Source organism: Trachypithecus francoisi, unplaced genomic scaffold (genome assembly GCF_009764315.1).
Source record: "Trachypithecus francoisi isolate TF-2019V2 unplaced genomic scaffold, Tfra_2.0 Lachesis_group8, whole genome shotgun sequence".
Classification (NCBI taxonomy): domain Eukaryota; kingdom Metazoa; phylum Chordata; class Mammalia; order Primates; family Cercopithecidae; genus Trachypithecus; species Trachypithecus francoisi.
In genome coordinates, this window is record NW_022681473.1 from 6076613 (window position 1) to 6103660 (window position 27048).

The following is a 27048-nucleotide window of genomic DNA, read 5'->3' on the forward strand; positions in this document are numbered from 1 at the left end:
CCTGGGTCCCGGGCACGTGGACACTCCCAGCACGATCCCCACACACGGTGGGGCTCAGGGCTGGGTGGGGATTGAGTGCCGGCCCTGGTGTCTCGGGGGGATCCTGAACTCACCAGCTCTGTGACCTAAGGCAAGTCATGTGGCTTCCTCAGGCCTCAGCTTCCCCAGCAATGAAAACCTCCACCACGTGCGTTAGAGTCCTGGCACAGGGATTAGCTGTGACCTGGCGCTCAGCAGGTGCACAGGAAACAGCTGTCACCAGAGCCTCTCCCAACACAACTGTGGCAACGGCACCCAGGGCTGGACAGGGACAACCCCCACAGCAGAGGGCGAGGCTGCTGGGCAGGCGAAGGTGTGGCCACAACTCCTGCCAGGTTGGGGAATTGCAGGCCACAGGGCATGTGCGGCGGGGCTGGGAGGTGGCCAACGTCCAGCTGCCCTGCCCTCCACGACGAGCAGGCCCCAGCCTGGCCCTCACCCAGCATGTTGGACGACTCAATCATGTTGGTGTCCAGGTCGGTCCAGTAGAGGCGCTGGTCAGCGTAGTCAATGGTGAGGTCGTTGGCCCGGCCCACCTTGTCCACCAGCGTCATGCAGTTGGTCCCGTCCATGAAGGCCCGCACGATCCTCGGCTTGCCGCCCCACTCGGTCCAGTAGATGTAGCTGGAAGGCACAAGGGAGAAGGGCAGGCTCGGTGAGTCCACTCTCACCGCAGGACAGCGGGTGGCAGGGGGATGCAACTGCTCCCATCTCTTCAGCTCAGCCTTCCCAGTCCTGGAGAAAGCCACGTGCAGGAAGCAGGGAAGGGCGAGACCCTTGCCCCCTGCCACACACATATCCCTCCAGGGGTGGTCACTGGGCCACCTCCCTGAATTTCCACAGTGGCTCACTCGTAAGGCGAGTAAATACCCATGTACAGACACAAAAACAGACGCACAGACAGGGCGAGTGTGTGCTGGAACATCCCCCTAAGCTTGGCCGGATGTTGGGGACATGGCAGAAACCAGGATGGACACGAGCACATCACAAAACAAGACCTCAGGGCAGGGGAGGCCTTGCAGGATCCGGACGAAAGATCGGCTCTGGGCTCCTCCCCCAGCAGCCCCTCCTTCCCTCTTCTTTTAGCAGATTCAGAGGAGGAAATGCACATCCTCATTCCAGAATTTTCTAACTTTGACCTGCCCTTGCTCTAAAACCTGGACCTCTTTCTATGTCCTGCCATCCTGAAGTCTTCCTTCCTTCCGTAGCAGAGCAGGTGACAGGCAGGGATTGGGCTGCTGCACACCTCACAGATGCTTTACGGGCTGGTCGCTGTGCCCACTGCACAGAAAAGAAAACAAGTCCAGAGAGACGCCCCCCACTGGGGCCTGTCTGACCCCAGTGCCCAAGGCATGGCCGCCAGGATGCCCGGCAGCTACAAGCACGTTTACTTCTCGAGGTGGGTCCTAAGCTGTGGCTCAGCAGCCTCCAAGAGGCCATTTTGGAGGAGCTTGAGGTCCGGGGACCTCAAAGTCAATTCTGGATCGTGGTTTTGGCAAAAGAGTACAAAGTAAGGAGGCCTGGTTGGGAGCCTGGGACAGCCCTTCCTGGCCCAGCTCTGCTCTAACTGGGTATGTGACCTTAGGCAAGTCACTGGGTTTCTCTGAGCCTGTTTCTGCATCTGTAAAACTGACACAGATACTGCCCTATGCAGGCTCCATGGACGCTTTGGCAAGACGGCCCAGGTGAAAGCAGCCAGCACTGGGCCGGACACAGCCTCAGCCCCTGCTCCACGAATGAACTCCATGACCTCTGAGGGTCCTACCAGTCCTGGACATCATCAAGGCTAATCACCGAGGGCCACACGGGCAGCCTGCCACCTTGCCCAGTTGGCACCCCCGCACTGTCTCATACAGAGAGGCGGACACGAGGACACACGGCACAGGCAAACCCTTACCCTTTGGTGGGATCCAGGGCCAGCGACCTCGGGTTGTCCAAGTCCCTCCACACGAGGACTTGCCGGAACTGCCCGTCCAGCCGCGCCACTTCGATCCTGTTGGTCCCGGTGTCGGCCCAGTAGAGGTTCTTGCCCATCCAGTCAACGGCCATGCCCTCGGGGTAGTCAAGGCCAAACTCCACCACGTGCTCCACCGAGCTCCCATTCATGAAGGCGCGGCTGATGGTCTGGCAGCAGGTGAGGAGGAAAAGGGCCACGTTTTAGGAACAAGCATCTTTTCGGTTTTTTTTTTTTGAGACGGAGTTTCACTCTTCTTGCCCAGCCTGGAGTGCAATGGTGCGATCTCAGCTCACTGCAACCTCCACCCACAGGGTTTAAGTGATTCTCCTGTCTTAGCCTCCCAAGGAGGTGGGTGCTCACCACCATGCCCAGCTAATTTTTTTGTATTTTTAGTTGAGATGGGGTTTCACCAGGTTGGCCAGGCTGGTCTCGAACTCCGGACCTCAGGTAATCCACCTGCTTCAGCCTCCCAAAGTGCTGGGATTACAGGCGTGAGCCACCACGCCCAGCCAGAACCAGCGTGTTTTGTAGACATCTCCCGAGACGCTTGGCCACCAGGAGCAGCTACTGAACACATTCTGGACAAGATCACCAACATTCAAGTTTTTAAATGAACGTTTGAAATTTAGCAAGACACCTTTTTGGAAAAAGCAACTTGGAGATTTTATATACATATATATATAATATAAATTATATTTATAAATATATAACATATTTACAAATATACATTTATATAATATTTTTAAATTATATATATTTATAAATATGTAATATATATATTTTATATATATACATATTTTTCCCCATGCAGACAGGTCTTGCTCTGTCGCTCAGCTTGGAGTGCAGTGGTGTAATCTCAGGTCACTGCAGCATCAACCTCCTGGGGCTCAAGCAATCCTCCCAATTCAGCCCCCTGGGTAGCTGGGACTACAGCTGTGTACCACTACACCCGACTTATTAAAAAAGTTTTTTGTAGAGATGGGGTCTCACTATGTTGCCCAGGCTGGTCTCAAACTTCTGGGCTCAAGTGATCCTCCTGCCTCAGCCTCCCAAAGTGTTGGGATTACAGGCATGAGCCACTGTGCCCGGCTGTAACCAGCACACAGATAATAAAAGCACAGTTAAGCCTAAAAGGGAACATCTGTGCAGTGGAGTATTTCACACGTTCTAAAGATTGTGTCATAGCGTCGTCAAATACCTGTTGTAACATCAAGTGAAAAAATCAGGATACAGAATTCTGTGTAGCATATGTCCATGATGATGAGAAATGCTATCTTAGAGAAAAAGACTTGAAGGCAATATGCTGAGGTGTCAGCAATGGTCGTCTCTGGCTGGAGAGGTTATAGACAATTTTTATTTTATTTTTTATACTTTTCTATATATTTTCTTTCTTCTACAAAGAACGCTTGTGACTTAAAGTCATAAAAAATCTTTTAAAGATATGTAATACAAATAATAGAATAGGCTGGGCATAGTGGCTCACACCTGTAATCCCAGCACTTTGGGAGGCTGAGGCAGGCGCTTGAGCCTAGGAGTTTGAAACCAGCCGGGGCAACATGGGTAAACCCTGTCTCCACAACATAAAAATCAGCCAGGTGTGGTGGTGTGTGCCTGTAGTCCCAACTACTAGGGAGGCTGAGGTGGGAGGATCACTAGAGCCCAGGAGGTCGAGGCTACAGTAAGCTGAGATTATACCACTGCACTCCAGCCTGAGTGACAGAGGGAGACCCTATCTCAAAAACAAACAAACAAAAATCCAGAAAACAAATAGTAGAATAATAAATGAGCAAACATTGTAGTTGTCCAATACTTTAGAACAGAGGTGAGCACACTTTTTCTGTAAAGGGGCGGATGGTACATATTTTAGGCTTTAGAGCCCATACAGATCTGCCACAACTCAACTCAGCAGCACAAAAACTGCCACAGACAATCCACAAACAAATGCGCTTTGGTGTGCACCCATCAAATTTTCTTTTTTTTGTTGAGACAGAGTTTCGCTCTTGTTGCCCAGGCTGGGAGTGCGATGGTGCCATCTTGGCTCACCACAACCCCCGCCTGCCAGTTCAAGTGAGGCTCCTGCCTCAGCCTCCCACGTAGCTGGGATTACAGGCGTGCACCGCCGTGCCCGGCTAATTTCTTTTGTATTTTTAGTAGACATGGGGTTTCTCCACATTGGTCAGGCTGGTCTCAAATTCCCAACCTCAGGTGATCCACCCGCCTTGGCCTCCCAGAGTGCTGGGATTACGGGCGTGAGCCACGGCACCCAGCCACAAATCAAACTTTCTTTACACAATCAGAAGGCCAGCCCATGGACCAGTTTGCTAAACCCTTCTTCAGAGGCAAAAAGTCTTTCCAGGCCGGGCGCAGTGGCTCACACCTGTCATCCCAGCACTTTGGGAGGCTGAGGTGGGCAGGTCACCCGAGGTCAGGAGTTTAAGACCAGCCTGGCCAACATGGTGAAATCCTGTCTCTACTAAAAATATAAAAAAGCTAGCTGGGCATGGTGGTGGGTGCCTGTAATCTCAGTTACTCAGGAGGCTGAGGCAGGAAAATCGCTTGAACCTGGGAGGCGGAGGTTGCAGTGAGCTGAGATCATGCTACTGTACTCCAGCCTGGGCGACAGAGCAAGACTCCGTCTCAAAAAAAAAAAAAAAAAAAGTCTTCCTGTATTTGTCCTGAATGTTTATATTTGCACTATAAATGAAGAAAGAGTCTGCAAAGCAAACGGGCACTGACGAGGGAACGGGTGGAGTCTCTGAAGTCAAGCTCAACAGACAACAAACATTTCACATTCACACAAGCATTTCACAAAAGCCCTTGTGTGTGTCTACCGGATTTGCTCACTATAATCATCTATTTTTTTTTAAATAAGCTTGCTCATATTTGATTAGCTTGAATTGAGTTACAATAAATATGACAGTGCTTTAAGAAAAGTCTCTGAAGCCTTTGAGGCGGGAACAGAGGCAAGGTTTGCCCGTACAGGCTGTCTGCGTGCACGTCTGGCCCACGCTACCTTCAGGCTGACGTCTGTCCAGTAGATGTGGTTGTTGGACACGTCGAAGTCCAGGGCTGAGGCCTCCTTGACGCCCGTGAGCGGGATGGCCACGTCGTTGTTGTTGGTCTCGAGGGAGATCCTGTGGATGGCGGCTCTGCTAGTGAAGACCAAGAAGGCCTCGGGCACGATGCAGGTCTTCATGTCACTCAGTAGCTCCAGGCCGATGGGGCAGCCACACCGGGTTGCGTGGGGCGTGAAGAAGCACAGGTGGCTGCACCCCCCGTTCCTGTCCGCACACGGGTTGGTTCCTGGAAGCGAACACGGAGGCTCCAATCTAAACACCAACAGCCCAGCAGGGAAAGGGGTGTGGCCAAGCCACGAAGTGAATGCTGCTGTGAGCCACACAGCTTAGGGGTGCTGAGCTCAGGACTCACCCCCGGGTTGGGTTCGACCTCATGGCTGGGCTGGGCTGTGATTATCGTTCCCCTGGCCAGGCTCAACCCTCAAACACACACACACCTTTCACCTGAAAGCCAGGATGGGACAAAAGCTCCAACGTGCACAGCTTTATTCCTGCCACACGTCAAACAGGGACAGTAGCTGGGGGTGGCGGGAACACGCCTGGCAATGGCAACCAAGTTCTCCCCTGGTACGGTCAAGGGTCAGTATCAGTAACAGCAGTGCAGGCTCTGACCGGACCTTGTCAGGCACCAGGCACTGGTCCCAGAGAGTAGTCACCTGTCTGAACTCACTCCATCCACCTTGGAGGTAGGAGCTATTTTCATCACAATGCCCATTTTTCATTCGAGGAAACTGAAGTGCAGAGAGACTGCTGAAGGGAGCGTGGTCAGGGAGCAGCACCACGAGAGTGCCAGCCCAGTGGTCCAGCCTCCTGGCCTGCGCTCCTGCCCAGGAAGAAAACAGTTAACGCCTTGGGGCAGGGACCGGGCAAGTCCTTAGGGCCTCGGCTCCCGAGAGTCCCAGCTAGGCCCTTCCTCCAATTCACAGACATTCCCGGCAACCCTGAAAACTCACGTTCACTCAGCAGGACAAAAGTTGCCTCTTTTTCACACAGAACAGACAGCATTCGTTTATTTTTGGCCAGTCTGTTAATTTCACTCATCAACCAAAGTGCTGTTAAAATTGGCTTTAATTTAGTGTTAAATACTTAAGCCAAAAAAAGAATCTTTTTCCCCATCTCCTTTAGTAAACCATGGAGTGAAAGCAGAGGGGAAGTAGCCCAATTTCTCAGCTTTAAATCACACCCCCATGGAGGCATCCTTTTGTCTTGTATCTCTGGGGTTTATTTTTTTTCTTCGAACAATCCCTCACAGGTCAGCCTCACCTTCCACGGTGGATAAATGCTTTTTTTTTTTTTTTTTTTTTTTTTGAGACAGGGTCTCACTCTGTCACTCAGGCTGGAGTGCAGTGACATGATCTCAGCTCACTGCAACCTCTGCCTCCAGGCTCTGGTGATCCTGCCACGTCAGTCCCCTAAAGCCCCCTAAGTAGCTGGGACCACAGGCACATGCCACCATGCCCGGCTAATTTTATGTAATTTTTTTTTTTCTGGTAGAGATGAGGTCTCTCTATGTTGCCCAGGGGAGACACTCTCAAATTCCTGGGCTCAAGTGATCCTCCTGCCTCAGCCTTCCAAAGTTCTGGGATTTCAGGCATGCGCCACCGCACCTGGCATAAATGTTATTATTTTATTTTTTTCTTTTTCTTTTTGAGACAGGGTCTCGCTCTATTGCCCAGGGGGAGGGCAGTGGTACAAAATCGGCTTACTACAACCTCCGCCTCGTGAGTTCAAGCGATTTTCCTGCCTCAACCTCCCAAGTAGCTGGGATTACAGGCGTGTGACACCACACCTGGCTAATTTTTCTTTCTTTTTTTTTTTTTTTTTTGTACTTAGTAGAGATGGGGTTTCACCATGTTGGTCAGGCTGGTTTCAAACTCCTGACCTCAAGTGATCTGCCTGCCTCACCCTCCCAAAGTGGTGGGATTTCAGATGTGAGCCACTGCCCCGGCATGAATGTGTTTTTAGAGGAGGCTGGGAAAACTAAATTCATGGATTCCATCCTCTGCATGAGGACTGGAGGGTGCGACGAAGGCTGTGACGGAAGCACTCACTGCTCCTGGGGTCGTCTGCACTGCCTCAGCTCCAGGCCTCTGCGAGGCTGTCCTTTCTGCCCCAACCTGCTCCCTCAATTCCCAGCTCCCTCGTATTTTAAAGTCAGGGATCTACCATCACAGCTAACATCACATCCACCCCACGGGGAGCACAGTCAATCCAGGCATCTCACCCAGGACTGCAGGCAATGCAGCAGCAAGCACCACGTCCCGTCCTCTCATCCTTCATCAAGATTTACGGAGTGACTCTGACAAGCAGGTGCAGCACAGGACCCCGGGCCCCAGCCGGACACAGAGCCCCTGCCGCACCTGGATGCTGCTCTCTCCAGTGTAACTCTATCACCTTTTCAGGAAGAGACAAATCATCGTGCCAGACAATGACCCCCTCGGGGAGCGTACTGCGGATCCTGGCTCTCAGGTGAAAGGTACACGTGCATTGGCCACAGGGCAACAAGCACAGCCCAGCCCAGGCAGACCCGGCAGTGAGTCCTGAGCTCGGCACCTGTGAGTTGCACAGCTCTGCCTCCTGCTCCCCAGTGCAAGTAAGGCACGGAACTACATTCGCACACAGGGTCACTCTGGGCACAAAGGCTCCCGGCCAGGGCCGGGCACACAGCACGGCACAAATGTTAGTCACTTTCTAACCATTGTTCCAGACATTCCTAGTCCACAACTGCTCCCTAATCAACATTCTTGGTCCCTTCCCATCTGTCCTTGCCCAGATACTGTCACCTTTCCTGTCCTGCCCTTCCCCAGGACGGGGCACCTCAGCTCAACACTTACGCCCAGGCTTGGACCCGTCACTTCCTCCTCATGCAAGTCTGCATGGCTGAGCCACGGCTTGCGCCCCCCTGGACTCACCGACGACCTTGGCCACATTCACGGCTTTGAGCCCCATCAGGTCGGGCAGCTGGTCAATGATGACGTCCCGGCTGGCCTTGACCTTGTGCACCCGCTCAATGCTGCGGCGCTGCCAGTCAGTCCAGTAGATAAAGTCCCCCAGCAGCGTGAACCCGAAAATGTGAGGGAGCTTGTCCTCCAGGAGGGTCCGCCTCTTCGTCCCGTCGACATTGATCACCTGCAGGACGGCAGAGATAAAGGTCTGGATGGGCCAGGGCCATGCCAACGAGAACCAACCCTAACCCTCCCTGGGGCCTGAGCTGCTCCAAACAAGACGGGTTCAATGCCCAAGAGCCTCAACTTCACCCGCACCGTGCCAGGTGCCATAGAACACCAGGTATAATGGTTCCCCAGGGGTGCCAGATAAATGACGCTTTCTTTAGTTTTTTTTTGTTTTTTTTTTTTTAGATTTTGAGACAGAGTCTCCCTCTGTTGCCCAGGCTGGGGTGCAATAGCAAGATCTCGGCTCACTGCAACTTCCGCCTCCTGGGTTCAAGCAATTCTCCTGCCTCAGCCTCCTGAGTAGCTGGGATTACAGGTGCCTGCCACCACGCCTGGTGAATTTTTGTATTTTTGGTTGGCCAGGCTGGTCTCAAACTCCTGACCTCAAGTGATCCGCCCTCCTCAGCCTCCCAAAATGCCAGGATTCCAGGCGTGAGCCACCGTGCCTGGCCAAGACATTTTCACTAGGATGCCACATCCCCAGCTGATGGAGCAGTGGCAGGGCCAGATGAAGATCCCTTTCCCATAGCCTCCCCCACCTGTGCTGGGATGAGCAGCAAGATTTGGAACAGACCAGGCAAGCAGGTATCCTCTCCCAACTACTGCAGATTGACAGGCAGCGGCTGCCTGGAGAACCAGGGTGTGCTCTGCAGGAAGGAGTCCTGGGATCAATTAGCAATGCCTGCCCCAGGTGCAGCAATCAGGGACAGCTCCAGATCACACCCACCACACAGAGCAACTGCAAGACCTGGGGCAGGACCTGGAGCAAATGCAAGGACCTGGGGCAAGGTTCTCCCACTTCTCTGTGAACTCATTTCCTGCTGGGTTAGGACACAATGAACTCTGAGGGCACTTCTGGTTCTAAGTCTAAGCCTGAAGGTCTCAGATGCTTCCCACCCTGTCTCCACTGAGATGTAACGGCTAAATACTTTTCTTGAGGAGTCAATGCTGATTAAAAGCAACCATGGCAAAAGTTGCAGAGGAGAAAATACTGTCAAGGTAAGAACACCTGAACCAATGGAAGCATACAGCCGCATGGGATAGGACGTGGTTCTGGTGATCCATGAACCTGCGGAAATGTATGTTAACAGGAAGGCTGGGGTTAGGAGCAACATCCAAGTTCTCCAGCTCTCAGGAGAGGATGAAAGAGACACAAGGCCATTAAAGGCAAGCTTCCACGGGCCTCCTGCTGCCAGATTACATTTCCATCTTACCAGAAAAGCAACAAGTCCTCTGTTTTGCAGGTGGCGAAACTGTAAGGCAGATGGAATGCATGTTAAGAAGCAAAGACTTCGGTCATCTGTTGTTGGATGGCACAGGACAAAGCTGCTAGGGCCTGGTGCAGTGTAATCCCAGCCTGTAATTCTAGCACTTTGGGAGGCCGAGGCAGGTGGATCATTTGAGGTCAGGAGTTCGAGATCAGCCTGGCCAACATGGTGAAACCCCATCTCTACTAAAAATACAAACAAACAAACAAACAAAAAAACGAGCTGGGGATGGCGGCATGCACCTGTAATCCCAGTTGCTCGGGAGGCTGAGGCAGGAGAATCACCTGAACACAGGAGGCGGAGATTGCAGTGAGCTGAGATCATGCCATTGTACTCCAGCCTGGGTCACAGGGTGAGACTGTCTCAAAAAAAAGTTGCCAGGAGAGCGGGAAGGGGACCAGCAGCTCCGGGACCCAAAGCCAGGCCCTGCCCCAGCTCTGCCCTAAGGGGCTCTGGTTTCTTGGCAAGTCCTTGCACCCCCAGGGGTCTCAATTTCTCCACCTGTAACTGAGGGGCTCAGACTAGCCCAGTGGCTAACGTCACAGAGGAAACCACCAAACAGGAAACAGCGGCTTGGCCCCACCCTGGAGCAATTAAGTCAGAATCAGAAGGCCCAGGGCCCAGGTATGGAATCATGACGACAGCCCCCAACAGGCGGTTCTAGGGTCCAGGTACAGGATCATGATAACAGCTCCCAACAGGCGTTTCTGACGAGCAGGCCGGCGGAAGCATGGTTAGACCAGCTCCTGCGACCGTGCCTGGAAGTCCGAGCTCTCCGCCCACTCCTGGATGCTCTGGTGAGCAGTGAACAGCAGGTGACGGAGCCCTGGTCCCAAGATCGTCTAGGGTTCTTCACGTTTTGCCTCCACAACAGAAAGACACGCAAAGGCCATGAATGCACACGCCCCTGTGTGACCTCAGAAAATACCTGAGGGGCTGGCCCCATCCCAGCAGCACAGAACCACGCCGAGGAGGGGCACGGCCCTGGCACACGAGGAGGAAGTGCAGGCTTCTCCAAGGACACCCAGCGTGAGAGGAGGGGCTCACAGGAGCAGGGGAACCCTCGCCCCTTCTTCCACTCACAATAACAGGGTTGCTGGAGGGACATCGGCACAGTACACAAACACCACGAAGAATCCGCATTTAGAAAAAGAAAGCACTCCAGGTTTCAATCTACCAAAAGGTCACTATTATCTCTTACGTTTTATTTTATTTTTGTAGAGATGGGGTTTCACCACGTTGGCCAGGCTGGTCTCGAACTCCTGTGCTAAAGCGATCTGCCCATCTCGGCCTCCCAAAGTGCTGGGATGCCGCACCTGGCCAGAGGTCACTTTTTTTTTTTTTTTGAGACAGAGTCTCACTCTTGTTGCCCAGGCTGGAGTGCAGTGGCACAATCTCGGCTCACTGCAACCTCTGTCTCCCAGGTTCAAGCGATTCTCCTGCCTCAGCCTCCTGAGCAGCTGGGATTATAGGCATGGGTCACCATGCCTGGCTAATTTTTTTTTTTTTTTTTTTTTAATAGAGACAGAGGTTTCTCCATGTTGGTCAAGCTGGTCTCAAACTCCTGACCTCAGGTGATCCGCCCACCTCACCCTCCCAAAGTACTGGGATTACAGGCGTGAACCACTGCGCCTGGCCCAGAGGTCACTATTATCTCTTGGAGAGATTTTTCTCTTGCTCTATTTCCACACTTCCCTAATTTTAATAACCAAATTTCCAGACACGTTGAACTGAAGTGAGGTGAGGAAGTCCATTTCCCTGGCTTCATTCAAGAGCAACAAAAAGGAGCCCACAGAGGGCCCAACGCAAACAAGGGTGCTGGTCAATGGCTGGCAGCCACTTCCTCCCTCTCTACCCTTGCTCCAAACTCCCAGATGGCCCCAAAACAAAGTGAGAGGAGGCAACGGGCTGTTCCACCCGCTGGGGCTGGCTGTACCCTTGGCAAGCGCAAGACACGGGCTCTGGGCTGGCAGGGCCTGCGGAATCTCCTGGATGGGCAGAGGCTCCCACAGAGACCCCTATGGTGGCTCAGAAGCCACTCCCTGAACCTCACCACTTTCCACCTGGATTCCAGAACCTGAGACACTCCTCCAAGCCCCCTACTTTCCACCCAGATTCCAGAATCCCGGGGCACCCTGTGGACCCGCCAACTTGGAAAACATCAGGCTCACAGCAGTTCTCAGCTGCCCTAATACTGGAGGAAGGAAATCCCAACGTGGCCTTCTGAGGACAACTTTCAGCACACCTTGACCGGTCCAACCCATCTGCAAAAGCTACTCTGCTGGGTCAGGCCTCCCCCAGACCCGCGGCAGGTTCCCTCTAGGCCGACTCCAGAGGTATCCGCCTTTCCTGGAGCCAGACCTTTCCAAGAATGCCTGAGCCAAGCCAAGCCAAGCCTCTGAGCATCAGAGGACAAGACTCAGAGAATGTGCCCGTCCTGGCTCCTGGGAGGGAACATGGCCAAAGCAGAGTTCAGAAATAACAGGGCCAAATTTAGGACACCCAGGAACGCCAGCACCGGAACAGAACTTTGGAAACAAATTTTCCAGGGCAGAGGTCGGCAAACTTTTTTGTAAAGGATAGAAAATATTTTCAGCTTTCAGGCCATAAGTGTCTCTGGAGCACAAAAGCAGCATGGAGAGCATGTGACTGAACGGGCACGGCTGTATTCCAATACATTTTTTTTTTTTTTTTGAGAGGGAGTCTCACTCTGTTGCCCAGCCTGGAGTGCAGTGGCCAGATCTCAGCTCACTGCAAGCTCCGCCTCCCAGGTTCACGCCTTTCTCCTGCCTCAGCCTCCCGAGTAGCTGGGACTACAGGTGCCTGCCACCTTGCCCGGCTAGTTTTTTGTATTTTTTAGTAGAGATGGGGTTTCACCATGTTAGCCAGGATGGTCTTGATCTCCTGACCTCGTGATCCCCCCGTCTTGGCCTCCCAAAGTGCTGGGATTACAGGCTTGAGCCACGGCGCCCAGCCCCATTTTTTTTTTTTTTTTTTAAGAGGCAGGGTCTGGGCTCTGTCACCCAGGCTGGAGTGTAGTGACACAATCTTGGTTCGCTGCAACCTCCAACTTCTGGGCTCAAGCGATCCTCCCACCTCAGCTACCGAAGCAGCTGGGACCACACCCAGTGCTTTTAAAATATTTTTTTTTAGAGATAGGGTCTTGCTGTGTGAGCCACCACACCCAGTGCTTTTTAAATATTTTTTTTTAGAGATAGGGTCTTGCTGTGTCACCCAGGCTAGAATGCAGTGACATGATCATAGTTCACCTCTTGATCACTTGAGCCCAGCCTCAAACTCCTGGGCCTAAGCAATCCTCCCACCTCTGCCTCCCAAATCACTATAGGCACACACCCAGCAAAACTTTATCAGTGAGAAAACAAAGACAGGCCGGGCTCTGTGGCTCCAGCCTGTAATCCCAGCACTTTGGGAGGGCAAGATGGAGTTCAAGAACAGCCTGGGCAACATAGAAAGACCTTGTTTCTACTAAAAATTAAAAAAAAAAAAATTAGCCGGACATGGTGGTATGCACCTGTAGTCCCAGCTACTCAGGAAGCTGAGGCAGGACGATCGCTCGAGCCTGGGAGGTCAAGGGTACAGTGAGCCATGCTCATAGCACTGTACTCCAGCCTGGGTGACAGAGCGAGACCCTGTCTCAAGAAACTATTTATGGACACTGAAATTTGAATTCCATATAATTTTCATGGGTCATGAAACCTCCTTTTGATTTTTTTTCAAGTAATTAAAAACTGTAAAAGCCACTCAGCTTCAGCATGGTGTGAGGACAGGGGGCAGGGCTGGATCTGGCTGGGGCCGCAGCTCGACTGGACTCCTGCTCTAGGAGTTCTGTGCACTTGTTTTTCAGGAAATGAAACTAGACCTGAAAGGCTGTGTCTGAGGACAATGAGATATCCAGCCAGAGGCCACTGAAGGGTACAAGCCCTGTCCTCTCCAAGCTGTCAGCTTCTGTCCCGTTCCCAGGGTGAGCACAGTAGGTGCGCACCCCCCTGACCAGCACACCAAGGAATGTGCCAGCCACCGGCTGCCAGGTGGGAGGGAAGGACAGGAGATCCCAAAGCAGCCCACCCTAGCTGTGCTCTGAGGGGCAGGGCTGCCGCCGTCCTATGGGCTGACGCTGGACAGTCGCCTGCTGTGCAATGTTTCTATGAAGAACCCTGTGTTTCCTCTGACTCGCTTGTGCAAACAGACATGAGCCCAAGACCCACCCTCTGACAGCACGTGTTTAAAGGGAGAGTTCTGTTGTCTGAGGGAAGAAATATCCCACTCTGTCAAACACAAAACCCAAAAGTAAACGGCAACAGTTATCTTGCTTCACGTAATAAAAAAAGATCTTATACACACACGAGTGCGTTTGCAAACACACACACACACACACACACACACACACACACCACACACATATATACACGGCTCTGCAGTGCCAAAGCCCAGGGGTGTAGCCTCTCCCCAGATCCCTGGGAGCACAGTGCAGCCAACAGACCCTCTCCCATGACTCCTGCTGTGAGTGATGTCACCTCCACCTACTTAGCAAAAGTCAGGGGTGCCTGTCAAAGGGCACGAGGTTTGGGGGTCACTCCTGACCCAGACCTGGTACGTCCCGAGATCCCATCAGGGGTCAGCATGGAGACCCCAACTCAAGCTGGTCCTCAGAGGGTCTCTGCTTTGGGAGACCAGGTCAGCTCATAGACAAGCAAAATGACAATGATGATGGTGACGATGACAATGGCGATGGGAACTTGGGCAAGCAAGCGCACAAACCCTGGGGAGGCGTGGAAGGGCCACAGCTTCCAGCTTCCTGGCAGGGACCAGGTGTCGCCATTTGGAAAGAGGATCTTACCTGGGCGGCCAAGGAGGCAGGTTGTCCGCACCACGGCATACGGCTGGAGTGACCCAGGCCTCCAGGGGAGAGGGCCGGGGCAGCTGGACACACAGGGCTGGGGTTTGAGAAAGGGCTGGGCTGTCCCTGGCTCAGCATGAGGGCACGGCCAGCAGGTGGGAAGAGCGGCACGGGAGCGTGGGCCTCGGAGACCTGCAGAGATGCCAGACCCTGCCACTTTCACACACAGTCGTGTCTTGTGGCACAGGATATAAAAGCCGTGGCAGGGCAGAGGGGAGAAGGCCAGGGCAGAGGGGAGACGCTCCCAGCCAGGACTTCCCCTGGCTGAGCCCAGGTGGGTGGGGAGGTAAGAACGTGAGGGTTTGGTCCCGAGGGGACACGCTGGAGGCTCACAGGAGAAGTTGAGTGTGGCTGCAAGTGTCCCAGGGGCCAGAACTTCCAACCTTGGGGCTCTAGACTCAGGAAGAGGGCTAAGGAGGTGTCCCAGGGGCAAAGCCAGCACAACACTGGAAGTCCTAGCCTAGGAGGTTGGAAAAACGGTGAGAAGAGGCAGCTATGGGAAGCAGAAGGGAGGTGGGGCTGCATCCAGGGGGCCTCAGCCCACAACCACTCAGGCCTCACATACGATGCGGCAGGACCCGAATGCAGCTCCAAGCAACCCTCGGGTGTCAGGACTGCCCTGGGTGGGCCCTAGCAGGTGAGGAGGACGCCCAGGGCTGGAGCCACCGCCACTCCCAGCTGTCACTGATGATGGCAACAGCTGGTCGCAGGATGGGGCTAAAACCCCTGTGTGTGTCAGTCAGGCTGCTGGGGCGGCCTGGAAGCTGATTCCCAGGACAGCTGTCACAGACAAGACCAGCAGGAGGGGCCTCCCAGACCCATCCGCCATCTCTGCTCCACTCTATAAATCTGATGTGGGCGTCTCTAATGCCATCCACATGAAACCTCATTTCATAGATCTTTGTTCTTCTCCCAGTTCATCAAGGGATCAGCCACAGCTGCCCAAGAAGTCCTCTCACGCACCAGGAGCTGAAAACCTGGAGCCTGATCGTCTGCTCAAAGGCAGGGCCCGGCTAGCCCCCCAGAAAGCACGTTCCTTCCAGTGCCCAGCTCCACAGAGACCAGCTGCGCACGCCACTGCGTGGAACTGAATCCTGTCTCCCACCACTCTCCGGCAAAGGTGAGCATCAGAACACATCCAGGGCTGATGTGGGCTCCCCAGTACCTGCGCTGGCCACTTGGCTGCCTCCTGACACAGCATCTTAGAAATGTTCGCATTGTTCCAAATGTGTCTCCTTCCTGACCCCATTTATACCTCCCCCAACCATCCCTTCCACCTGGCGTCCAACTGCATCCTCAGGGAGCCGTGGCTCCTTACACCTCCGCCGTCCCCAGAGCCCCGGAAGCTACCACAACCCCAGCAGCAGCCACTGTCCCCGCCATGGCCTGCGACGCAGACGGCACACACTGCATGCTTAGCGGGTGTTTGCTGAATGATCCTGCAGGCCCGAGACCCTCACGTGAGACGGGGGTCCACAGCAGGAACACCGGCGCATCCACCCCTGAACAAAGTGCCAGGAGGGTTTGCTCCTGGAGCTGGGCAAGGACCTGAGAAGCAGCCGTGACTTGCAGGAGCCTGCGGACACACCCAGGAGCGGTGTCCACTTGCAGGAGGAAAAGACGCACCAAATCCAGCAGAAAACACAGAACCAGCGTCTCCATGGGCACATCCGAGGTGTCCCAGAGCAGAAGGAGCTGCTGGCAGGAATCTCGAGGCTAAGTCAGCTCTGGATGTGCAGGTGGATGGCAGGGCGGGTCTCAGCATCCACCTGCACGTTCCCAGAGAGTGTGCCGCCACCAGGACCACAGTGGGGAAAGAAAGGGACCCTTGATAAGGCAGTCTGAGAAGGCGTAAGCAATGTATCCCCCTCTTAGAAACAGCCTATGTAAGCATATGAAGGGCCCTGAGAAGGCCTGCAGTAAAGTACCCCAACAGTCCCCAAGTTCCGGCCACCAAAGACACCCATGCCTCGCGCCATCACTCCTCATCCTTCAGTATCTCTCCTTAGGCCCCCAGTGATGAGCTCCAAATCATCAGGGAATGAGCTTCCAGTGCGTGACCACAGGGTGGCCTGCTCCACAACCCCCCTTCTGCTACTATGACACCCCTACTGTAATTCCTCGGTTGGTCTTTTTTTTTTTTTTTTTTTTTGAGCTGGAGTCTCACTCTGTGGCACAGGCTGGAGTGCAGTGGTGCAATCTCAGCTCACTGCAACCTCCGCCTCCCAGGTTCACGCCATTCTCCTGCCTCAGCCTCCCAAGTAGTTGGGATTATAGGCGCCCACCGCCACGCTCGGCTAATTTTTATATTTTTGGTAGAGATGGGGTTACACCATGTTGGCCAGGCTCCTCTCGAACTCCTGACCTCAGGTGATCTGCCCACTTCAGCCTCCCAAAGTGCTGGGATTACAGATGTGAGCCAGTGCACCTGGCTGAATATTTTTTTAAATGGAAAAGAAGCGTTGGTGAGGAGGTAAAGTCAGAACCCTCACACACTGCCGGTGGGGATACAGAACAGCACAGCCACTATTGACAACAGTATAGTCCGGGCACAGTGGCTCACGCCTGTAATCCCAGCACTTTGGGAGGCAGATCACGAGGTCAGGAGATGGAGACCATCCTGGCCAACACGGTGAAATCCCGTCTCTACTGAAAAAAACACAAAAAATTAGCCAGGCGTGGTGGTGGGAGCCTGTAGTCCCAGTTACTCGGGAGGCTGAGGCAGGAGAATGGTGTGAACCTGGGAGGCGGAGCTTACAGGGAGCGGAGATCGCGCCACTGCACTCCAGCCTGGGTGACAGAGCGAGACTCTGTCTCAAAAAAAAAAAAAAAAAAAAGTTTCCTCAGTCAAACCTAACATTACCACAGGACTCAGCAATCCTACCCCTACGCATATATCCAAATAATTCACAACAGGTGTTCAAACAAAAACTCGCATTCAAATGTTCACAGCAGCATTATTCATAGTAGACAAAAGGTGGAAACCACTGCCCACCGCCCAAAAAATGGACAAACAAAATGTGCTCTGGCCATACAATGGGATGTCATCCAGACACAACAAGGAAAAAACTTCTTTGTTTTTTTTTTGAGAAAGAGTCTTGCTCTGCTGCCCAGGCTGGAGTGCGGTGGTGCAATCACAGCTCACTGCAGCCTGGACCTCCTGGCTTAAGCGATCCTCCCAACTCAGCCTCCCAGGTAGGTGGGACCACAAGTGCCCACCACCACATTCAGCTAACTTTAAAATTTTTTTTGTAGATGGGGTCTTGCTATGCTGGCCAGGCTGGTCTCAAACTCCTGGCCTCAAGTGATCCTCCTCCCTTGGCCTCCCAGAGTGTTAGGATTACAGGCCTAACCCACTGCACCCAGTCAGGAATGAGGTTATGATAACGTGCGACAATGTGGGGATGAATCTCGAAAACACGACGCTACGGAAAGAAGCCACACTCGGGGCCACGTATTGCAGGATTCAGGATTCTAGTCACACAAAATGTCCAGAAGAAGCGAATCCCCAGACACAGACAGTAGATTAGTGGTTGACAGAGGCGAAGAGCGAGGGGAAAACGGGCGTGAGTGCTGACCGACATGGGACTTCCTTCAGGGGAGACGATTTCTAGAAGTAGACAGAAGCAGAGATTGTCCTCATACTAAATGCCCCTGAATTGTTCACTTTTTAAAACGTTGTTATTTATTTATTTTTTCAAGAAAGAGTCTTGCTCTGTCGCCCAGGCTGGAGTGCAGTGGCTTGATCTCGGATCACTGCAACCCCTGCCTCCCGGGTTCAAGCGATTCCCCTGCCTCAGCCTCCCAAGTAGCTGGGACTACAGGCACCTGCCACCATGCCCAGCTAATTTTTGTAGTTTTAGTAGAGACGGGGTTTCACCATGTTGGCCAGGCTGGTCTCGAACTCCTGACCTCAGGTCATCTGCCCGCCTCAGCCTCCCAAAGTACGGGGATTACAAGTGTGAGCCACTGCACCCAGCCTGAACTGTTCACTTTAAAATGTTAAAATCATCAATTTTGTGCTATGTTTATTTTACCACAATAAAGAAAATCATTGAGCTGGGAGTGACAGCTCATGTCTGTCATCCCAGCACTTTGGGAGGCTGAGGCAGGTGGATTGTTTGTGCCTCAGGAGTTTGAGATCAGCTTGGGCACCATGGTGAAACCCCATCTCTACAAAAAAAAAAATACACAAAAACTAGCTGGGAGTGGTGGTGTGTGTCTGTAGTCCCAGCTACTCAGAGGCTGAGGCAGGAGGATCACCTGAGCCCAGGGAGATGGAGGCTGCAGTGAGCCATGATCATGCCACTGCACTCCAGCCTGGGTGAGTGAGCGAGACCCTCTCTCAAGAAAAGCACTGCTGTGACCGTACACGCAACAGCGCCGGTCACGGGCCCGGTGTTCCACAGACAGTACACGCAACAGCGCCGGTCACGGGCCCGGTGTTCCACAGACAGTACACGCAACAGCGCCGGTCACGGGCCCGGTGTTCCACAGACAGTACACGCAACAGCGCCGGTCACGGGCCGGTGTTCCACAGACAGTACACGCAACAGCGCCGGTCACGGGCCCGGTGTTCCACAGACAGTACACGCAACAGCGCCGGTCACGGGCCCGGTGTTCCACAGACAGTACACGCAACAGCGCCGGTCACGGGCCCGGTGTGCCACAGACAGTACACGCAACAGCGCCGGTCACGGGCCCGGTGTTCCACAGACAGTACACGGAACAGCGCCGGTCACAGGCCCGGTGTGCCACAGACAGTACACGCAACAGCGCCGGTCACGGGCCCAGTGTGCCACAGACACGCGAGTCCCTGACCTGCTCCCACAGGTAGAGGGGATGAGTGAAGGCAAATCATCTTTAGCAGCCTGGAAACACGGGCCTTGCCAAAAACAAAACCTTTACAAGGAGCTCCAGCAGGCCACACCTGCAGCTTCTAGGGTTTTCGTGGGAGGGGTGTCCACTCAGCCTCCCCCATCCCTGGGTTCCCCACCCTGAGGGTGCTGATGCTCCTTCTGCTAAGAAGCAGGGTCTGAAATCCCACAACACAGACACACACTCGTGTTCTGCATCCCGCCCTGCCCTGCAAGCTGCCTGGTTCGGGCCTCCCCTGGGAGCCCTGAGGAGAGCAAAGGTGACCCCGATGGGGATGTCAACAAGGACTGATGCAGCTCAGGAAAATCCTTCAGAAGTTGCTGGAAACAAAGGGAGGCGTCCACCCCGAGGAGAGGCAGCAATGTCACCTCAATGGATGACAATGGTGTGATAGGGACACATGTAACTAACATATCACTGGCACCGAGAGCACCTCAAAAAAATGCTCAACAGAGGCTGGGCACGGTGGCTCACGCCTGTCATCCCGGCACTTGGGAGGGCGAGGCGGGGGGATCACTTGAGGTCAGGAGTTCGAGACCAGCCCGGCCAACACGGTGAAACCCCGTCTCTACTAAAAATACAGAAATTAGCCAGGCGTGGTGGCGGGCGCCTGTAATTCCAGCTACTTAGGAGGCTGAGGCAAGAGAATCGTTAGAACCCGGAAGGCGGAGGTTGCAGTGAGCCGAGATCATGCCATTGCACTCCAGCCTGGGTAACAACAACAATAAAGACAACAAAAACAAACAATCAAACAAAACAAACAAAAAAGCTCAATAGAGGCTTCACAGGTGAGCAACAAGCAAGCTGCCAAAGCACGCCCACTGGACAAGGCCACTGAAACCCGACCACAGTGGCAGGGCGAGGCCGCACCCAGCACAGGGACAACAGACATCCACGGAAGAACAAAACGGTCTTCAACTGCTTGGGAACGAATCACCAAACTGAGGCCAGCGGCTGCCTCTGGCTTCAACAACACCCATGTTTTATGTCTTCAGTGGGGTGGTAGACGTGTGATTAATTTTTTGTCTTAATTTTGTACTGTGAAATAGTGTAAGGCTCACACTAAGTGGCAAGAGCAGTGCAGAGGATTCCTGTGTCCCCTTTGCCCGGGCTGGCCTCAAACTCCTGGGCTCCAGCGATCCCCCCACCTCAGTCTCCAAGTAGCTGTGACTACAGGCGCCCAGCCCAATGATAACATCTTAACGTAACCACAGGACATTGTGTAGCGCTACCCTCTCAAGGCGTTTTTGTCAGAAAGCATTGTAACTATTTTTTCAAGCATTCCATCTGGACAAATAGCAGAGCACAGGCACCCATCAGTGCCTCACCAATACATATGTCTGGCTGCAGGGGGTGGCCGGACCTGGCCTCTCGGGAGCCCAGAGACAGCCGGGCAGGGCCAGGCCTCCTGGATCAAACACGTCCACGGGAGCCTCACCTCGATCTTGTCTGTCTTGGCGTCTCCCCAGTAGAGCTTCCCCTCCTGCAGGTCCAGGGCCAGGCCGTTGGGCCACCCGAGGGAGGCATTGACCAGCACACGCCGCTCCTGCCCGTCCAGATTGGCACACTCGATCTTAGGGTTCTCTCCCCAGTCTGTCCAGTACATGAGGCTGGAAAAGAAACGGAAGTCCATGACTCCATGCGTCCGTCTGGTCTCCGCGGCATCCCCAGTGCCAAGGGCAAGGCCTGTCCGAGTTGGTCCCCATCACATGGCTAAATGTTGGTGTCAGCAAGTATCGGCATTGGTAAATGTCTGCGTCGGTAAATGTCGGATGTCGGCGCTGAGAAATTCGGTGTCGGTAAATGTCGGTGTTGGTAAATGGTGTCAGTAGATGTAGGTGCTGGTAAACATGAGTGTCGGTAAATGCCGGTATCAGTAAATGTCGGCGCTGGGAAATCTGGCATTGGTAACTGTCGGTGTCGGTAAATATCGGTGTCAGTAAACGGTGTCGTAGATGTCGGTGTCGGTAGATGTCGGTGTCAGTAAATGTGTTGGTAAATGTCAGCATTGGTAAGTGTGTTGGTAGATGCTGGCGTTGGTAAATGTCGGTGTAGGTAAATGTCAGCGCTGGTCAATGCTGGTGTTTGTAAACGTTGGTGTTGGTAGATGCTGGTGTCAGTAAGTGCTGGAGGACTGAGCATGCCAGGGGCAAGCCCAGTGATCAGAGCCCCTGGAGGGTCCCCTGGGACAGGGATGCCCACTGCCACCCTGCGCAGGTTTCACTGCACCAGCCCTTGGACTCTCAGGAGCCAGGAGCTCATCTCCCATTCCAAAGGTCAGTGGACAGAAACGACCTTGCCCAGGGTCCGGGACAGCCTCACGTCTGACTGGTGGGCTAGAGAAGCTGAGCACCCAGAGGAGGAAGGGGCAGAGCGGAACCTTCTGCACATAGCTGAAGGGCTCCCCTGTGCAACGGACAGGTGACTTGTTCCCTGGGGCCCCCCAAGGAGGGAACCCAGATGCTGGGGTGGCAGTTCAGGGGTGGAGATTCTGGGCCCCCAGGTCACAGCCTCTGCTTTGGCTGTCTGACCCAGCCGGTCAGCCCCTCTGCCTCCTGTTTCCAGCTCGGTGCCTCTCCCTGGACCCCACAACCTCACACATCAGACTGCCAAGCCCATTTCCCTGGGATCCTCAGACTCATGAAACCAGGGCTAGGAGGGACCTTGCAATTGGCTCCCCCATCCCTTCCTCTTTCACAGATGAGGACACCGAGGCCCATGGAGGCAGTGACCCGACCAAGCTCCTGACCTCAGGGCCAGGTTCCCTTCACTGTGGCTGGCAACCAGTTTTTGTGCCTCCTTCTGCTAAAGCCCCAGGGGGCCCCACTTCCTACCCTCATTCGCCCTCGTCAGGACACAACCCAGCCCTTCAGCCACCGACATGGAGCAGCCCTCGCCCACATGCTGCCGTGCCCCAGGGTCCACTGAGGGCTGCTCGAGCCCTGCCCGCTGCCTGCTGTGCTCCCGCTGCCTGCTGCCTGATATGCTGGCTTCTAGACACCAGTCCACGTGCAGGAAAAGCTCCCTGGCCAGCACGCTGGCAACCCCCAGAGCCGGGCCACGAGCACAGGCTCCAGAGCCCACAAATCCTCTGCCCGCCACTGCCCAACGGGCACCCTGGGCAAGTTCCTTCACCTTCTGAGCTTCAGGTCCCAGGGCCATGAGCCTGGAAACACACCTGGCTCCCACTAAGTGCTCCATGGAAGGAAGCACTGCTACTGATCTCCCAGCTCCTCTGGGACGTCCCATCGACACCCCCAGCTCCAGTGCGCCTCCTCCATCAGGGTTTTCCCATTCAGTGTTCCGGGTTATGAGCCCCCAGGAAGGCCCCTGGCTACTACCCTTTGAGCCGCTGGGGCGGGTCTCAGGCTCCCCTACCGACCGACAAGCTCTCTGCTTTCGCAGACTTCTATGCTGCAAAGCTAGAGCCACGCTGCCAGGCCCAGCCCCACACCTGCCACCTCCTGCTGTGTGACCCTGGGCAAGTCCCCGAGCCTCTCTGGGCTTCAGTGTCCTCAACTGTACAACTATACCCATCCCCCGAATGAAAAGACTAATGACGTGCAAAGTGTTAAAAGAGGCCTGGCTTGACTGGGCGCGGCAGCTCACGCCTGTAACCCCAGCACTTTGGGAGGCTGAGGCAGGTGGATCACCTGAGGTCAGGAGTTTGAGACCAGACTGGCCAACATGGCGAAACCCCGTCTCTACCAAAAATACAAAAACAGCTGAGCACAGTGGCAGGCGCCTGTAGTCCTAGCTACTCGGGAGGCTGAGGCAGGAGAATCACTTGAGCCCAGGAGGCAGAGGTTGCAGTGAGCTGAGATTGCGCCACTGCACTCCAGCCTGGACGACAGAGTGAGACTCCATCTCAAAAAAAAAAAGAGACCGGGCGCGGTGGCTCAAGCCTGTAATCCCAGCACTTTGGGAGGCCGAGACAGGCGGATCACGAGGTCAGGAGATCAAGACCATCCTGGCTAACACGGTGAAACCCCGTCTCTACTAAAAAATACAAAAAACTAGCCGGGCGAGGTGGCGGGCGCCTGTAGTCCCAGCTACTCGGGAGGCTGAGGCAGGAGAATGGCATAAACCCGGGAGGCGGAGCTTGCAGTGAGCTGAGATCCGGCCACTGCACTCCAGTCCGGGCGACAGAGCGAGACTCGGCCTCAAAAAAAAAAAAAAAAAGAGGCCTGGCCTGTACTGTGGTCAGTGTCACAGAGGCTGCCCTTACTGTCACTACTGTCATCCTGGAAATCACCCAGGTGGACCGTTCCATTCTACAGATGAGGAAACTGAAGCTGGGGAACAAAGAGCTTACTCCAGGTCTCCAGGGCTTTCTACGCATGGACCAAGCAGCAGCACTGGGCCACTGGGGTGCTTGTTAGAAACCCAAGTCCTCAGCCCCGCCCTGGAGCTCCTGAATCACCACTCTGGGGGTGGGGCCCAGCTGCCAGTGTTTTAACAAGCTCTCCTCCGGGTTCTGATGCAAGACAATGCTCCGGAATGACGGGTCCCGGTCAATCTCCCCCTCGCCTGTGCTTGGCCTGGCGCAGGCTCCAGGCCCCAGTCCCTGCCTGTCTTACCCCATCACAGGGTGCAGTGCGATGGCTCGGGGCTCGTCCAGGTCCTCTGACACCAGGATCTTGCGGGAGGTGCCGTTCAGGCGCGTCACCTCAATGCGGTCCGTGCCCGTGTCGGTCCAGTAGAGGTTTCGGGCCACCCAGTCAACTGCGATGCCATCGGGGTCGTTGATCTCGGTGTTGACCAGCGTCTGCGCCCCAGACCCATCCAGGTACGCCCTGCGGATGGCCCGCACCTCGTCATCCGTCCAGTAGACGTAGCCCTCCAGCGGGTCGTAGTCGATGGCAATGGCATGCCGGATGTCATCCACCTGCAGCACAATGTCGGTGAAGTCCGGTGTGTCCAGTGAGATCCTCCGTAGGTCTGTCCGCCGGGCAAGCAGCAGCACCTCCTCGGCTCCTGTGGAGACAGGTGCAGTGGGGTCAGGGGTCAAGGGCCTGCAGCAGGCACAAGACTAGGCCTGGGGTGGGCCGGCCAAGGGAAAGACTTAGCCAGGCCCCCAGGGCTCTCCTTGCAAAGGCTGGTGATGTTAGGTGACAGGCACCCAGCCCACGCTACATGGTCACTCGTTCATCCTCATGACAGCTCTGGGAGGCTGGCACTGTTTGTTTCCTTACTTTACAGATAAGAGAACCGAGGTACAGAGAGGTTATACACCCAGCTGAGAGCCACACAGCCAGGCCATCGGGCTTCAACCACTAGGTGGGAGTTGCCTCACAGTCCCCCTTGTCTCCTGCCAGCCCCTCTCCTGGCCACAAACCAGCCCCAACCACAAATCTCGCCAGGTACGACCTGCTGGCCATGCTGTTCAGCATCCCCAGCATGCTCGCCTTGCAGGGGCAGACCCACCTGTGGGCCATGCTGCTCAGTGTCCCCAGCATGCCCACACGCACCCGTCAAGTGAATCCCCCGCTTTACTCATTGCCCAGATGCTCCCGGGCCACCGAGATGAAGGGAAAGCCTGGTTCTGAGGCCTGAGACCTGGGGGCACTTTCAGGAACACTAAGAGCTAACACAGTTTCGTGACCACTTGACACACCAGGCAACACAGGAGCGAGATGAGAGACACCTCCGGGGCATGCGTTCTGGTCACGGCTCGACCCAGGGCCCTGGCTCCTTGGAGGGGCCTCCACTGCGGCCTCCACACAGCTGGGCCATCAGAACGTAGCAATGACCCCCAGTAACTCACACCTGGTTTCTAAATAGGGTCCCACAGAGAACAGCCAAAGCACCATCCGTGCACTTCCAACTAAGTTTCAGAACCACGCTACAAAACACCCACCCCACAGCCACCTGGGTCTCTGCTGCACCCCGAGGCCACGCCTGCTGCTGGCAGAGCAGCTTGAGGTCAAGCCCCTCCACAGCACGGGTGGGCAGGGTTCAGAGTGGCACTTAGGCAGGTGGATGAGGGGAGAACCTGGTCCTCTCAGGATGTCCCTGCAGACAGGCTGGACACAGCTGGAGACAGGAGGATGCTCAGGTGATTCTGGTCTCAAATAAAAGCCCCCACTCTAGCTGAGGGCAGGATTTGCCAGCCCTCAAGATTTGCATGTGTTAAATCCCCAAGGAAAGTTCTCTCTGCTCTGGGCATCTGTGCCCTGCCTAACTCTCCAGCGTGGCCTGACAGCATATGACCGGCACAACAGAAGCTGAACTCAGACTCCCTCGGGGACCACAGCAACACCCCGAGAGCATCTGAGCAGCATGGCCCAGGGATCAGCTGTGGACAGGGTCCTGCCACTCAGGCCCAGCCACATGCAAACCCAAGGATCCCTCACCACTCACTCCACAGGACGCATAGAGACCCCCCCGACCTTTCAGCCATGGCCCTCCAGTGGGATTCTCAGTTTGCAGGTCGGGCGGATTACAGGATTCTCTTCTGAACCCCCGTGGCCCACCCTCCACATGCTCCTGACCCCCATGGCCCGAGGCTCCACACACAGCAGCATCAGCATTTCTGACTGTGTCCTAGGACTCCGGCTGGGATTTATCAGAGCTTCTTGCAGAAATTGCAAGTGGAGACCCATGCACACTGGGGCCCCCAGGGTGCCCTAAAATCCCGACACAGATCCTGCCAAGGCTGCTGGGGTCAGGATGTGGCTCCTTCCCCGAGTTAGGGCATCATCTACTCATTTGTTCCAAACCTTTCTGGTCTCAAGGATGCACAGAGCCAAGAAGGTCAGGGTCAGAGACCCCTCCCAGCGTCCTGTGGCCATGACCCTGCACAGGGGCCCGGGTCACAATCTGAAAAGGGGCCCAAGGCTAAACAAGCCCAGAGCCTCCCTCATGCCCTGGCCCCTAGACCTGGCCCTGCAGCCAACTGCCAGGTCTCCTGAGTGCCCTGCCAGGCTACAGCCTTCAAACAACAGATGGTCGCCTGTGCCCAGGCTCCGGCTTTTGCCAGGAGGAATGCAGAGACTGTTCCAGGATCCCAGCGTCCGTATGCAGAGACTGTTCCAGGATCCCAGCGTCCGTATGCAGAGACTGTTCCAGGATCCCAGCATCTGTTTCAAGGAAGGACAGGAGCCCCTCCCGACTCCTGCTCCAAGCCCCGGAGTGCATAATCTGATTCCTCCACTAGAGGGCGCCCAGGTGATGGCGACAGCGACACAGGCCCAGGGCTGGGGAAACTGAGGCAGACAGGCTGGGGACAGTGAGGTGGAGGCAGCACTTGGAAGGTGCCCTAAATGCCCAGCTACAATGGAAATATCTGAGAGCCAAATTCAGATCTGGTCAGAGGCGTCCGATTTGGTGTATATTGGTAGGGGGCAGGGGAATCTCTGAATTTCAATAAACTTTCTCCCTCTAGGCTCCACTCCCAAAATGTTCTGTTGACAATGGACCTGTCCCTCAAGGCCCAGGTCACACAGCACCGCCACCTCCTCAGGGAAGCCGTTCCTCCCCACACCCCAGTGGATGGCTGCTCCGCACTCCCAGTCTACCCCACGGCGAGGGCACCACCCCCACTGGCTCACTGGGGTCCTGGCGCAAGCCCCCTGCTCTCCACGGCCCCCAGCACAGCCCCACGCCCACAGTGGCACTACATCCAGGGGATGAGCAGGGAGAATCTGAGACCGAAACCTCTGGGGCCTGCCCGTGCTGGGTGACTTCAGGCAGGTTCCTGCGCCTCTCTGGGCCTGTCTTCTCATCCAGTGAATAA

At 54.9% G+C, this 27048-nt stretch overlaps 1 protein-coding gene across 2 annotated transcripts in view; it reads right to left on the reverse strand.

The window, feature by feature from the left end:
• LRP5 (LDL receptor related protein 5) overlaps positions 1-27048 on the reverse strand; it is a 142520-nt gene that overhangs the window by 39431 nt on the left and 76041 nt on the right. For both annotated transcript variants that reach the window (XM_033204153.1, XM_033204155.1), the window contains exons 6-11: positions 23891-24287; positions 20749-20920; positions 7986-8202; positions 5010-5299; positions 1937-2163; positions 479-663 (exon numbers count right to left, since the gene is read on the reverse strand). In XM_033204153.1, the coding sequence (XP_033060044.1) occupies positions 479-663; positions 1937-2163; positions 5010-5299; positions 7986-8202; positions 20749-20920; positions 23891-24287 (1488 nt within the window). The remainder of the gene's footprint in view (positions 1-478; positions 664-1936; positions 2164-5009; positions 5300-7985; positions 8203-20748; positions 20921-23890; positions 24288-27048) is intronic.